We start from the raw sequence: 16,219 nt of genomic DNA, 5'->3' as shown, positions 1-16,219 counted from the left end.
TAATAATCATAATATATATAGCAGTTCAATTTCAAAACTTCCGCCATCTCTCTCCCCACAACCACCACTGCTGGCGGCTCACCTCCAACTGCGCAACGTTACGCACTGTTCACATCCAGCTGCCCAACACTACAATGGCAGACAACAATGCAAACTAGCCACATACTGCACACAGCACAGCCAGTGATTTTCATACAGAGCGCTACGTAACGTTTCCAATAAGAAAACATACAACAGCCTACTTACATAAAGAAAACATAAACAGCCTACTTACAGTATCAACTGAAGTCTGTATTGGGTTGGGCATTGGCCTAGAGCAACTCTTGCAGGTGCTTAATGCACAGTGCTACGCTGGTGTAGTGCCTAACATGTGTGTACAGTAGGCAAGAAACGTAGTTTCAAATCCTGGGTGTAGCACAAACTTTAATCCATTGCTTCAGCTTCTACACTTATCGAAGATTAGGATGAGTTAGAAGGTCGACTTCGCTTAACACAGCAGCGTCCAGTATCACTACCTTCTGTGGTCTCAGCTTGATGTCTAAGCCCACTTTCATTTTTCTCGTATAATATTGCTTGTTAACCTCGTTTACGTGTAGCACAGACAGCTTTTATAGGTGTTGTAGTCCATTAGAAAGAGAATACGCGTGATGAGAAAATATTTATTTTGTGTAATAACCAGTACGCTCTCCTGACCCACTCCTTATCCAAGACTAATCAAAAAAACCGTGCGAAATCTTATTGGAATTAACTGCTAAGGTCATTAGTCCCTCAGCTTACAGGCTACTTAACCTAAATTATCCTAAGGCCAAACACACACACCAATGCCCGAGGGAGGACTCGAACCTCCGCCGGGACCAGCCGCACAGTCCATAACTGCAGCGCCTTGACCGCTCGGTTAATCCCGCGCGGCAAAGAATCACTTCAAGCATTAATGAGAGGATGTATGTAATCAGATCAGCCGATGAGGTAAGCCGAGACTTTCCTGTGCTGTCTGATAGTGTAGTACCTACCTCGATAATGTTGTCCAGAGGGGTCTGGCAAAGGACCTTGCGGTATCTGCCACGGCTGCCGTTCTAGGCTGTCTCTCTGGGTTCCGTCATCGAGCTGGTAACCATGGATGTTCCTTGGAATATGCTTCGGTATGATTTCTGTTTCGGTTAGTGAGCACAGATACTTCTCTTTCCTTAGAAAAGCGCTTTATTAATTTTATTAAATGTTTATTATTTCGAATCGTGGAATTTACTTTTTTTTAATTTACTTTCGCGAGTGATATTTAAATTTGATTTCTTCCTTTCCTCATATCAATACCAATCATATACTGCGAGCTATGGTGTTTATTTAATTGACGATCTTTTTGCTTTTATTTGAAAGAAGCGTTTACTTAAATTCACGAGAGTAGTTTCTTGCAGCGTGAGCTGATTGATGGTTTCATGTGATGACCCTCGAGTAGAAGAAAGGTAGTTTGAACTGAAATTGGAAGTTACGCCTGCAGCTATCATCTCGCAGTAGTGATAAGTATTAACGTGAATTTGATCGTGTGATCTGACGCAACACTTCTGGTTCTGGCGTGGATTCTCAGTGTGACTTGACCGCTATGTGTGAAGAAAGTAAAGACATTGCCAGCACATGCCTCCCTATTGAATAGAACAAGTGATTCTGTGCAGAATGAACTCCAATTTGCATAATTTTTCTTTTTTAAAAAATATAGTTCAAGTTACTGAATTTATCAATTTTAGTGGGAATGTGAATGAGAGTAAATCAAAGAAAGATGAAAGTAATGAGAAGTATCAGAAATGAGAACAGCGAGAAACTTAACATCGGGATTGATGATCACGAACTAGATGAAGTTATGCAGTTCTGCTATTTATGCAGAAAAATAACGCAGTATGGACGGTGCAAGAAGGACATAAAAGGCGGACAAGCAATGGCAAAAAGGGCATTCCCGGCCTAGAGAAGTCCACTAGTACCAATCATAGGTTTTAATTTGAGGAAGAAATTCTGACAATGTACGTTTGGAGCACAGTATCGCATGGCAGTCTCACATCGACTGTGGGAAAACAGTAACAGAGGAGAGCGAAGCACTTCAGATGTTATGCTACAGAAGAATGTCGAAAATTAGGTGGACTGTTCAGGTAAGGAATGAGAAAGCTCTCTGCAGAATGGACGAGGAAAGGAATATATCTAAAACACTGTCAAGAAGAAGTAATATAATGCTAGGACATCTGTTAAGACATCAGGGAATAACTTCCATGGTACTAGAGGGAGCTGTAGAGGGTAAAAGCTGCAGAGGAAGACAGAGATTGGAATATATCCAGAAAATAATTGAGGACGTAGATTTCAAGTGCTATTCTGAGATGAAGAGGTTGTAATAGGGGGGGGGGGGGGGGGGAATTCGTGGTGGGGCCCATCAAACCGGTCAGAAAACTGATGGCTCAAAGAAGGAAAAGAAATGTGGGAAGCCTCTGACATCGACTTCAATTGCATTGTAGCTCAATGCCTTTCACCTTTCTGGTTCAATGATGGGGGAGAAGCAATTTCCTCTTTTGGACACTACGCTACTTGTGTCAGTGCACGATAATTCTCCTTTATGAATGGATTCCCGATTTTCACGACTTTGCCTCTGTAATTTTGTTTAAGCATTATTATCATGCAAATAAGGGACTGTACCATTGGTGTGCTATGAATTTATATTTCTTTCGTGTGGGTTGTTGCATATTGTAATAAGCAATCAATTTTAACCAGAGATTCTTCCCAAATTTTCGCCCTCGCCATGCAATCACTGGCAGATTTAGAGCGTCGTCAGCAAACGCTAAGGTTTTTTATTTCTTCTTCCTATATCTCAATTCATTTTTCAAATTTCTCCTAATTTTCTTTACTGCTTATTCTATGTACAGATTAGATAACACGGGAATAGGCAAAAATCCAGTCTCACTCCCATCAGCTACTGCCACCCTCTGATGTACTACGACGCTTAGAGCTGCAGTCTGGTATCTACACATGTTGCGAATAACCCCTCGCTTCCTTTTATTTTATCTCTGATCAATGCGACATTCGAAAGAGTGTATTTCAATCAACATAATCAAAGGCTGCAACATTCGAAATTTTCACAGCTACTCCTTTTATTAAAGGGAGACATGTTTCTGCTGCAGCTGAAATATAGTACTTTTATTTGCTGTTGGCCAGTTTATCAGAGCAGTTACAGTGAGCAGCTCAGATGTTCAGTAGTAGCTCTCAATACGTCATTTTATGTGATTTTTATTATAATGACGAGATTCAATGCATTAGCTGAACGTGCAGATATTGCACACTCACCATCATGCCTCCATTATAAACAGGTTCAACGATGCTGACTGGCAGATACCTTGTTATCTTAGCCAATATTTTCGTTTCTGATTCACATACGGTTTGCAGACAGTAGATGTATGCCCAACTACATGTAAGTAACATGCTTATAATAACAGTATCAATGCACTACATGAGATTTTGTGACTAGGATTTATCTTTCCATTTAAAGTTACGTGCTTGATGTATGTTTGACTGTTTTGTGTTAATAGGATATACTTGATAACGACTATGACGTTGAGCAAGTCTGTAAAGTGTCAGGCAAATCCAACACCTTCCATGAAAACCCTGACATGATAAGCAAATCCAGTAGTATGTCACATAGCTCCGAATAAATCGTGACATTAAATTAACCAAAGTAATACGAGTAACGAGTGAGCAACTGGGATACCAAAGACAAACACAAGAATGCCTAAATGCATGTCATACCTTCCCACCGTGAGACAGACGCAGTTCCGAGGGGAGAAACGAGAACAGAAGCCGAGAGCAGAACCGTGTTAAGCTAGAAGGCCCTACGATAAGGGACGGACATCCACGTAGCCAGCTAACCGATAGGACCACCCCCCAGCCCATGTTAAAAGCTAGACCCCTCCAGAAGAACAGTACAGATTTTACGATAACACTAAAAGGGCCACACCAGCCGCAAGTTTTAGCGTGAGACTTTTTCGCGTCTGTGTTACGTTGCAAACGTTAAAAACATTGCCCCACCACGAAAAGTAACCGACCGGACCACCCCGCAGCCCATGTTAAAAGATAGATCCCTCCAGAAGAACAGTATTGATCTTACGATAACACTAAAAGGGTCACACCAGTTGCGAGTTTTAGCGTAAGACTTTTTCGCGTCTCTGTTACGTTGCAAACTTTAAAAACATTGCCCCACCACGAAAAGTATAACGTTTCTCATTGGATAGACAGAATTTTTGTAGGCGGAGCTTAAGGTTAACATTGAGACCCTGATTGGTCAGATGAAAAAACAGCCAGATAGTTTTTTTTTAAACCAACTTCGGTAAATTGTAGTAACGAGAAGTTAGGAGAGAGTTGCTTCCGAGACGGCGAGATGTGAGGAGCTGCGCCGCCCTGACGCTGCCTAAACACCGACAAGGTAATGAACGCACGCGATGCCGCATTTTTGAGCGCATAAGGCTTCACTCAGAACTGCAGAAGTCTCATCTGTTACATCCCCGTTTTGCGTATTACTAGTGTCGATCGTCAATTAAAGCTCATGGTATTCACATTTGCTACGTAGGTTAAAATCTGAAACGTGATGATTTTTCTGTTATATAATTATTGAGAAGCCACATCAGCCACTGTAATTTACGACAAGTTAGATAAGTAATTAAATATAATTGAGGGTCACTGTAGACCATTTTGATAGTTTTATCTTTTGTGAAACCTAATTTAAACCTAGATTATAGATGTGATATGGCATAGGTCATCCTTCGATCCATTGTAGAACTTGGAAACCCATTCAGGGAATATTCGTTCACATTTTTGTTGAACGCAGTTGATTTTTATCATCCTTTTATCAATAGTGCAATTTATAAACGATGTTTTGTGAGTAGAATAAAATTTCCAATGGTAAACTTGTGGTGTCACCGCCAGACACCACACTTGCTAGGTGGTAGCCTTTAAATCGGCCGCGGTCCGCTAGTATACGTCGGACCCGCGTGTCGCCACTATCAGTGATTGCAGACCGAGCGCCGCCACACGGCAGGTCTAGAGACACTTCCTAGCACTCGCCCCAGTTGTACAGCAGACTTTGCTAGAGATGGTTCACTGACAAATTACGTTCTCATTTGCCGAGACGATAGTTAGCATAGCCTTCAGCTACGTCATTTGCTACGACCTAGCAAGGCGCCGTTATCATTTGCTATTTATCTTGTGATGCATGTGCCGTCAGACCAATGTTCACCAATTATGGATTAAAGTTAAGTATTACAGAAGCTACGAACTATTTTTGCTACTATAAATACTTTGTTCTGTTCCAGACCTCACGCCATCCTGCGTGAGCTTAAACGCGTGCATTTCGGCTACCAGTCATAGTGGCTTGGCTGTCTTGCCAAGTCACAACAAAACTTAACTGCTTTTTCGACGTTATTTTACCAGCTAACTAAAAATAGGAAAGCCTTGAACCCCTTCCACTAAATTTAGTTAGTATTAAGATTCTTTTACAGGGAGTGCAGTGGAGTTGACGCTGAAATCATTAAGTATTTGGTTATATCATCGCTAGTCTCACTGAACTCTTCTGAACTCTACATGTCATGTGTGGTCTGGCGTCTCCTTACCAGCAACAGGTCCCAGGTTCAAACTAGTCACTTCCCTAAAAAACACGCTCAGAGCGTCGTTGCGCGAAAGTGGTAGGGACACACGACTTAGAACAAACAGAAACCACGCAGAATGCTAGAAGTCCATCTATCAAATGTAAGTATAACATAAAGCTACAGCTATACTGGGAACATGTCTTCATTCAACAAGTATCTGATGGCTGTGGGTCTAGTCAAGAAAAAAAAACAATTGATGTATTTTTCGTCTAAAAAAGATAACAAGAGAATGAAAGAGGAAAGGGAAGGGGTGTATTTATACTGAAGATTTTAGTATGAAAACAAATCTACTTCTGAAAAATCAAATGAAATAAACGTATACTTAGAGTAACAAATATTTTATTAGAAATAACTTTTACATTACAAATAAATTTTTAAACATAAATAATATTAGAATCAGAACTTTTATATGTGACGCATGTATCAGTAGTCAGTGGTGGTGCGCACGTAGTTGTTGCCGGAGGGCATGGAGACGCGCTCGACGCCGCCAGGGAAGAGTTTGGGCAAGTCCTGGTCGGGCACGTGCGGCAGGATCATCACCTTGGTGCCGGGCGTCCAGTTGGCGGGAGTGGCCACCACCTTCAGACGGTCCGTCAGCTGCAGGGAGTCGATCACGCGCAGCAGCTCACTGCAACACCAGCAGACGCGCGTGTCATCAACCATGCACAGAGAGCAGTGCACATGTATTTGTGTGTGTATCTGTGTGTGTGTGGGTGTGGAGGGTGTGGCAGCGGTACTCACTCGACGTTGCGGCCGCAGGACGCGGGGTACACCATGGAGAGTCGCAGCCGGTTGTCCGGCCCGATGACGTACATGGCCCTCACCGTCATCGCCTTCTCCACGTTGTCCTTGTCGCGCTCGTCGATCATGTCCAGCTTGACGGCCAGCTCGCGCGTCTCGTCGGACACGATGGGGTACGGGAAGTCGCCCGGAATGTCCTTGCAGTACGACTTGATGTCCTGTGGACAACACAGGGGCGATATTCTTGAGCTCTGGTGTAAAATGGAAGTATCACGGAACTTATTTATCTTATAATGCACTCAGCATTAGCCAGTAGTGAGGACCACTCACATTGACCCAGTCGACGTGGTCCTTGAGCTTGTCACAGGAGAGCGCCAGCAGCTTGACTCCTCGCTTCTGGAACTCCGGGTTGTGGACGGCGATGCGGCCCAGCTCTGTGGTACACACTGGCGTGAAGTCTGCCGGGTGTGAGAACAGAACACACCACCTGTGCAACGAAGATATAAATTGAGAGGTTAATACTGTGTGGCATATATTTCGAAGACATATTTAAAGTCGTCGTTTTTCTGTGGCATTGTTTCTTCATTACAATTTTACAGGATAAAAATTGTTTCCGTTACACTAAAAGGCAAATAAGAAGGAAGACTAACGGCGTTGCAAGGAAATAAAAGGTCAAATTTTCATGTATTTAAGGGTGATTATTAAAAAAACATTTAATAGAAATAGCCTGGCATGGATCGCTGAATCTAATAGAAAAATCATGCTGAACAACTGTTTCACAAATTAAAGTGTATATGCAAAGCTGCTAAAACACAAGCAAAGCACAAAATGAGCTACAAATTAATTTCCGAAAGAATTGTTTTGGTACTTTAGACCTGCTAAGAATCCAAGATAGCAAAATATTAAGAAGCTTTGATCACTGACGTAAAACTGATAGAATGAATAAAGAAACGAAAGTTAACACTTCTTGGACATTTATACAGAATGGATGAAAATTTTACAACAATTTTTTTAGCACCTCTGGGAGTATGAACAACAAACACCTGGATGTAAAGAATTAATAAAGACCTAGAAATCAGTACAAAACAATAAAATATTACACCACAATTGACTTTGACACTAAGTTTTCGATTGTATTTCTGTACCTCCTATATTGTTAATGCTCTGAGCGATCAATAAAATAAAATCACTTACTAATTTTTCTCTCTTTTTGAGTCAGTTACTACCAAGGATGTATTTTATGCAATAAATATAAACATTGCATTTTTTACTACAGTGAATTAAATATTAGTAAGAATAGATTAGTTGTGTTAGACTCTTTGTACGGACCATTGGTCGCTCCCAGAGACTATAGATCTTTCGATGCTAGATAACTTCAGAAGCTTAAATGCTGAATTTATTACGTGCCGTCGCAATGTGTTCCTGTGTACAGGATTAAATAATGCGAGTGCAATGGCAAAAACGAACGTTATTGTTGTGACAAACAGAAGAAAGTAATGACGAGAGACATAAAAGGCAGAGCACGATGAAAATATGTACTCTCTGCAAAGTTATCACATAAAAAAAGTCTCTACCCCTTCCATTCTTGTGTTTCTTTCTCGCTATTGAGGTGGCTTCTGTTGCTTTTCCTTGAAAATATGTAGATATGAATGATTTAATTCTCGATAAGATAGGCAACGCAATTTGAATGATAAATATTTGTTGCATGTCTCATTTACACAAAGTTAACGAGCTTCTCAGATTGCGTCTGACCGATACGAATGCCACAAATTCGATGCATTCTTCCAGACCCTCCTTCATAGAAGAGGACATAGTGCATTTACTACTACAATGTGATAAATATAGCCATCCAAGAACAATTTCAGCGTAAAATATTTTAAAACTCGAGGATTATTTTTCTGTTAGACTAGCACTTAGTTCCATAAACAGATCCATTTTATCTGCCTTTCTACGGCTAAAAGGAAAGCTTTAAGTTATGAGGAGATATGTACAGAGTGAATCAGTAACTCTTTCACTGCAAATATTTCGGACATGGAGGCCACTATCGATACGCGGGTCTCACAGGATTGAATAGTTGGCAACGGTGCGTTTTTGTAGCCAATGCACAAATTTTGAGTCGTTGACGAAAGTGCAGTTTTTTTTTTTTTTTTTTTTTTTTGCAACAACCACAGATTTTGAAATGGGGCAATGCCTATTGATGGTAAAATTGTAAAAGTAACGCAACTGAGAATGTCAATGGTGTTTGTTGCACGAAGCTAGTGCAAGTAGTTTACGAATGATTGTATGGTGAACATTGCAAACATCGACAGCTCTTTGTTCCATCCTGTTGCTTAGATGCTAAGCGACGATGTAATATTTATTTACATTATGTTGTGTGAACACTATGACTGCACTGCGACGGTACTGTTACTTACAGTGTGATAGTGGATGCAGCAGGACGTCTTGGAAAATATTACTTCCTAATGCGAAAAAAGCGGACATGTTAATGGTTTACGATAAAAATAAGACGTATGCCGTTCGTTTGTGTACAGTGTACGCCGGAATATATGCCAACAGACGTCACCCACCTCAAACAATTATGGATGATACGAAACGGCGCATTACTGCTGCATGCACTGGAGTTTCCACTGAAATACTAGAACGTATAGAGCAATCGTTACATGGCTTGTATTGATGCTGGTGGTGGTCATGTTGAGCACAGGCTTTGAGAGTACATTGGTTCTTTACATGTCAGACCCCACATAGATACTGCATTTACCTTTATTTGTCTTTCGCTTGTCCTAGGCAATGTCCCATTTAACAACACAGCACCTTCGGAGACTTCTTAACATCTGTATAGGGCTGCACATAGGCACCAATGTGAAATTCACATTTTTTTTTTTTTTTTGTGCTACGACATGGAATAAATAACTGTCGGCGTTTACAATATTCAAACTACGGTATCTCGTAAACTACTGGCACTAGACTCCTACAACGAACGCCTCTGACCTTCTAATTTAGTTTACTTGGATTTTGACACAGTCAATAGGCATTGTTCCATTGAAATACTTGTACATTTATAAATAAATACACATTTGAAAATCATAACAATCTGCATGGGGTTCATACACTGGCCCTTGCCTCATTCAAATCTGTGAAATCCACATATCAATGGCGCCTTCCACTGTCGAAACATTTGCGGTGCTAGTCTTAGGTGATTCACCCTGTACATGCAAACATAAGAAAAGAGAAACGAATAATTTTTAATTTTAAAAGATAATTAATCTACAAAGTATGTTAGTCTGCCTCTATCACCACAATAAAAGCTACAATTTTTCAATAAGAGTATATATATATATAGGAAGTTTGAGAATTGAGGAGCGTTGCCGGCCGGGGTGGCCGAGCGGTTCTAGGCGCTACAGTCTGGAACCGCGCGACCGCTACGGTCGCAGGCTCGAACCCTGCCTCGGGCATGGGTGTGTCTGATGTCCTTAGGTTAGTTAGGTTTCAGTAGTTCTAAGTTCTAGGGGACTGATGACCTCAGAAGTTATGTCCCATAGTGCTCAGAACCATTTGAACCATTTGAGGAGCGTTCCTTGAGTTTCAGTATAAGTATTGAAACATAAAAAAATGGCTACTCAGTTGTCATATAAACACATATGATTGTAGTTTTCATTATAATGGTGGAGTAAAACTAATGTACTTTTTTGACTAATTATCTAGCACAATTTTTCGCAATTTTTGGTTCGTCTGTATAAAATTTGGTTATGTAATACATTCTGTTGTACATTTTCTAAAGAAGTAGGTGAGTACCTTGTTTGTATCATTAAGAGACATAATTGCATCTGGGGAAATAGTCTCTGCCTGAAACCCATAAAAAAAGGTCACAAAACAAAAAAGTGATCCAAACACTTCATTCGTTTCGTACATCGTTTTGTGACGAGTGAAAATAATTTGGCAGCAGCCACATATTTTGCTCAACTGCGCAAAAGAGATAAACAAAAAACGTATATAAAAAATTACAATTGTGTTGCAAGCAGAGAATCAAACAGATTGCGTTATATCATGGTTGGGGGAGTAATGATATTACAAACTGGAATTGGCTAATGAAGACAGATTCTTCTCAGGAAGATAGCTTTTCTCGATAATAAGACGACGAGGCTAGCAAAACTTTGTTTGCGAAATACGTATAGCGGAATTAATTTGAGAGAAGTGAGACCTAATTTACTGATAATGCATAGAATAGAAATAGGAGAGCAACCATTAAATACTCCGTATAAGACTGCAGAAGAGCTTGTCGTACAAGTATAGGGCTATTATTATGTGGATGCAGGAATGTTGAGAGATGAAAATCGTGATATTCCGTAGAATGACGAAAAACAGAGAAATGTGAGTGTTGCAGCTGGGATACTCACGAGTCGCCTTTCCACTTGTAGAAGTCCAGCGGCCCCTGCGTGGAGGGCGCCTTGAAGTTGGGTACGATGCTCTCGAGCTTCATGCTGCTGTCTCTGTGCCTCTGTACTGCTGGTCGGTGGTGTGCGGACTGACTTGGGAAGGCTGCGGCCGCTGCTTATATCTGCCGCGCTCCCTGCTGCGTCACCCGCACAGCTATCTCACAGTCACCGCGAAGCGGGAGCCCGCACTGTAGACCAGCGCGCAAACACGCCGTCACTGGCGCTGCGATATGCGAGGCACCGTGGCAAGCAGATGGTAGACACGAGGCGGCAACTGTGTCCGGAGGACTGGTGCTTTCTCGAGGTCATCTCCATATTCAGGAAATGAGCTTCGGTTGAAGACCTAAGTCTACACGCTACATCTACATTCCGTAAGCCACCTTGTAGGTTCTGAAGGTTCTCTGTGTATCACTGCCACATTTGCCCTTTCCTTTCCCAGTCGCTAATGGCCCGCACGAGCAAAGATTGTTGGTAAGCCTTCTTGTGGCCTCATAATTCTCTTAATTTTACAGTTATGGTTCTTGCGCGAGATGTAAGTAGTGCATTGGTACACTTATAGAAACATACACTCTAGAAATTTCAACATTAAAAAAACCCAGTGATGCAGAACGCCTCTCTTGTAGCTTCCGCCATTGTAGTTGGCTTTGTATCTCCTTGGTGGGTGCTGTCGAGCTTACTAATTGAACCTATCAAGAAACGCGCTGCTCTTCTATTTCTTCTATCAATCCTATCTGGTACTGATCCCAAAATGACGAGCAATATCACTGGCCTAACCTCCTTTGGGGGTGGACAACACTTTCCGAGGATTCTTCCAATAAATCCGTCTGGCATCTGTGATTACTTTTATGTGATCGTTCCACTCTAAATCGTTCCAGAATGTCGAATCAAAACACCTTTCAGCCATCTAAATTTCAAATTGTTATTTTATTGAGAAACCAGTTTCACCGATATATTACGCCATCTTCAGGGCACCTGACCGACATGCATGAAGAGTCCCACCTCTCGTGCAGTTAAAATTGGAGCCAGCATTCAGTGACTGGTGTCCGTAGATTTTTGACACAACGATCCCTTTGATCATCACTTGTCGGCAAGTGATCGAAGGGGTCACTGTGTCAAAAATATCCTCCCTTGCACTTCACTTGAAATGTGGTCGTTTTGTAGTTACTGTATGTACTGTGGAATCAAAAGTGATTTTTCAATAAAAGTCGGAAAGATTAGCTTTTCTAACATAGTGTGTTTCTACAACACCCCTTCATCAAATTGTATTAGTACTTAGTCGACTCAGAATTTAATGTTCGATATTATATGTAGCAATATACCTTTGAATTAAGAGCTTAGGAGAACTGGAAAAAGTGCGGAAATTTCGAAATATTTTCATGATGGCAGCCGTAGTTCTACTTGGAAATCGGGGCGAACTCAAATTAATCGTGTAGGAGGAATGCTTTAACGATGAAATTGGTTTCCAAAACTGCTACCATTTTTCGAAGGCTGGCCTAAATGGAACTGATTTTATTTTTCCTTCCTCCGACGTGTTTTGAAATGTCAGGTGCAGTATCTATCAGCGCTGTGTACGTGGCTGTCATGAGTGCTTCTTCAGTGTAGAGTCGTGTTGTCCTGTTATGAATAGAAGGCAGATGCTGTCATATAGCCCACTCCTCTCGATTAGTACGAAGGCGAACGTTGAACGTAACGTCCCAATCCGAGGCGCAGAATGCCGTTAACAGTGTCCCATATCCCCATACCCTTAGACGGAGCTTGCCAGTGGAAGCGAAACTTAATAACACTCTTTTTCGTCCTAGCAGCCAACTTCCGTCAAAGTGTAACTACCATCTCGGGCAATGTACCGTATGTCAAAAGATGAACTAATTCGAAATCACGTGACTATTTTCGTTCAGCGATATGAGGTCATCAGTGATATTTAGAACGCAGTGCTCAGATCTGGATGCCAAATTTCTTATCGGCTGATTCTGGTATTTTCTTTTTCAAATTTAAAGGTTGATGTTTGCTTCCTTAACTCTTGTGACTTCCCATTGGCTACAAACCAAATGCATCTGACTCTCTTGTACAGTCCAGGATGTCCTACTCGACATTTGTGTTCGTATTGAACTAAATACGCTTCCCGTTTTCAACAGTACGCTTGCAAACTGTGTGTTTACTGTCTGTAATATTTCCGGCTGCCCCAGTGTTTCCTTCTGTCATCTTTTCAGTTTTCAATTTTGCACCCTCGGTGATCATTCCGAAAAACCTATTTCGGTTTTTCGTCACACAATCGTATATTTGACCATACTATTAATAACTCTTTCTGGGCTCCTGGATGTTAGAAAAACATATCGGGCGCATCAATGTCCCGTAGTGTACAGTACCTAAAATACCCACTTAATTTTGTCGGCCAGAGAAAACTTTAACGTTTGCGGTTCCATCGCTCGCCAAAATGGCCTTCATTGGCGTTGTCTTCTTCTGTCACGTGTAGAACTTTAAACGAAGTATTTCTCTACTTTACTCTAGACTTTCCAATGTTAATCCACATTCGATGCTGAAAAATAAATCGATCATCCGCATTGATGTCTTTCCACCAGTGTTGATGTGAGTCCTTGTCAGTGTGGTTTCAGATTCTTGAAATCAAAGTAAGCTTACGATAACCCGAAATGAATTAACACTTACATAACTTGATAAGCTGATTTATTGAATATCCATAGCACTCCTGTTGCTGCTTGAGTCAGAAATATGTCTCTGAGGTCGAAATGTACCGGAAGTGACATATAAATATTGAGTTCGATATTTCTCTTCTATAGTAGTAGAAGGAAGGGAACTGAGTGTACGGAAGGGCATGGAGATGGCCAGGTGTTTGCTCATGGCTCAACATGTGGATGTGTGGATGAAATTACTAAAATAGGTTTGTACCTCGTTTACGGGTGCATCAACTCTACTTCCGTCAGCACCTCATCTCCTACTTTACAGATTTCTCAGTTCTCCTGCATACCTTGCAAGACTAGCACTTATCGAAGGGAGGTCATTACAGGGATATGGCTCAGCCAAAGCCTAGGAGCAATAATTGAAATAGACCTACATATTTACTAAACAAGTGAGATAAAACGATCTATGCTTCGACAGTAGCAGAAAGAATATTTTTTCTTTTTAAATAAATAAGAACTAGAGCTACAGTCTGCGTCTCCTCAATTTCGAGAGAGGTAAAGGCGGAGCAGGGCAAGGAAGGGGTAGGAACTCGATTGTAACAAGCCCATTCCCCCCCACCCCCCCCCCTCCCAGCCCATTCCTTCCCCCTCCCTCACCCCCCCCCCCCCACACACACATACAGACATACACACACATACAGTGCTTCAGGTTCAGTATGTCCATTCCTGACCGTGTTTATTCACTCGGAATACGAAACGATCAACAAAATATTTACATTTGACGCTATAAACGTTCAAAGCACTCATGATTTTTAACAAAACGATTTGAATCGAACCTGAGCAACTTTTAAGATCCAATCAGAATGCAAACATTTGTACAGAGACACTCTAAGCGCAAGGTACTGCATCCAGCGCTACGTGGATGACGCGGCTGCGACAGAAGAACAGCAGGGAGGGGCGTCCTGGGATTCGGCGAGTCACCGCCGACGCTAGAGAGAGACGGAGATACACAACAAGCGCCGCGTCACCAGCCTTGGCCGGTGCGCTCGGGTCCGCACAGCACGCGGCGTTACGTAAGCCTCGGCCTTCCCGTCGCCGCCGTGGGCTTGGCTTCTATATCTGCTGGCTCACCCTCCTTCCCTCATTACTATCTATCCAATCGTTTACACTCCAACAATAATTCTACAAGCAACTGAAGCGGTAATCTCAGTAGTCCAGAGCCTGCCATGTTATTGAATTTGTATACTGGTAGATGCCTACCTCGGGTAGATCAGTTTGAATTCCGGAGAAATGTAGGACCACGCTAGGCAATACTGACCCTACGACTTCTCACAGAAGTAAGGTTATGGAAAGACATACCTACGTTTATAGCACTGTACACTTAGAGAAAGTTTTGATAATGTTGACTGGAATACTCTCTTTCAAAATCTAAAGGTGACAGGGGTAAAATAAAGGAAGCGAAATGCTATTTACAGTTTGTACAGAAACCACGCCGGCCGCGGTGGTCTCGCGGTTCTAGGCGCGCAGTCCGGAACCGCGCGACTGCTACGGTCGCAGGTTCGAATCCTGCCTCGGGCATGAATGTCTGTGATGTCCTTAGGTTAGTTAGGTTTAAGTAGTTCTAAGTTCTAGGGGACTGATGACCACAGCTGTTAAGTCCCATAGTGCTCAGAGCCATTTGAACCATTTTGAACAGAAACCAGATGGTAGTTATAAGAGTCGAGGGGCATTAAAGGGAAGCAGTGGTTGAGAAGGGAGTGAGACATGGTTGTAGCCTGTCCTGGTCTAGCGGTTCTAGGCGCCCAGTCCGGAGCCGCGCGACTGCTATGGTCGCAGGTTCGAATCCTGCCTCGGGCATGGATGTGTGTGATGTCCTTAGTTTAGTTAGGTTTAAGTAGTTCTAAGTTCTAGGGGACTGATGACCATAGATGTTAAGTCCCATAGTGCTCAGAGCCATTTTTTTGTAGCCTGTCCCTGCTGTTATTCAATCTGTGTATTGAGCAAGCGGCAAAGGAAACCAAAGAAAAAATTAGCTTAGTAATCAAAGTCCAGGGAGCAGAAATAAAAGCTTTGAGGTTCGCCGATGACATTGTAATTCTGTCAGAGACAGCAAAGGACTTGTAAGAGCAGTTGAACAATGGACAGTGTCTTGAAAGAAGGATATAAGATGAACATCAACAGAAGCAAAGCGAGGATAATTGAATGTAGTTCAATTAAATCAGTTTATGCTGAGGGTATTAGTTTAGGAAATGAGACACTTAAAGCAGTAAATAAGTTTTGCTATTTGGGAAGCAAAATAACTGATGATGGTTGAAACAGGGAGGATATAAAACGTAGACTGGCAATGGCAACGAAAGCGTTTCTGAAGAAGAGAAATTTGTTAACAACAAGTGTAGATTTAAGTGTCACGAATTCTTTTCTGAAAATATTTGTATGGAGTGTAGCAATGTGTGGAAGTAAAACACGGACGATAACCAGTTTAGACAAGAAGAGAATAGAAGCTTTTGAAATGTGGTGCAACAGAATAATGAGGAGGTACTGAACAGAACTGGGGAGAAGAGAAATATGTAACACCATCTGACAAAAAGATGGATCGGTTGGTAGAAACATTCTGAGACATCAAGAGATCACCAATTTAGTATGGGAGGGAAGCGTGGGGGGTAAAAATGGTAGAGGGAAACCAAGAGATGAATACAGTAAGCAGATTCAGAGGGATGTAGGTTGCAGTAGTTACTCGGAGATGAAGAGG

General features: G+C 41.9%; 1 protein-coding gene across 1 annotated transcript in view; it reads right to left on the bottom strand.

Moving 5' to 3' along the window:
- Positions 1 to 10,936, bottom strand: part of LOC126191279 (peroxiredoxin-6-like) — a 153,150-nt gene extending 142,214 nt beyond the window's left edge. Inside the window, exons 1-4 of the mRNA XM_049932087.1 lie at positions 10,799 to 10,936; positions 6,735 to 6,891; positions 6,405 to 6,622; positions 6,204 to 6,291 (exon numbers count right to left, since the gene is read on the bottom strand). Of these exons, the coding sequence (XP_049788044.1) occupies positions 6,204 to 6,291; positions 6,405 to 6,622; positions 6,735 to 6,891; positions 10,799 to 10,881 (546 nt within the window). The 5' untranslated portion in view covers positions 10,882 to 10,936. The remainder of the gene's footprint in view (positions 1 to 6,203; positions 6,292 to 6,404; positions 6,623 to 6,734; positions 6,892 to 10,798) is intronic.
- Between the last annotated feature and the right edge of the window lie 5,283 nt (positions 10,937 to 16,219).

Source organism: Schistocerca cancellata, chromosome 6 (assembly GCF_023864275.1).
Source record: "Schistocerca cancellata isolate TAMUIC-IGC-003103 chromosome 6, iqSchCanc2.1, whole genome shotgun sequence".
NCBI lineage: Eukaryota > Metazoa > Arthropoda > Insecta > Orthoptera > Acrididae > Schistocerca > Schistocerca cancellata.
This window is presented reverse-complemented; position numbering and strand designations above follow the sequence as displayed.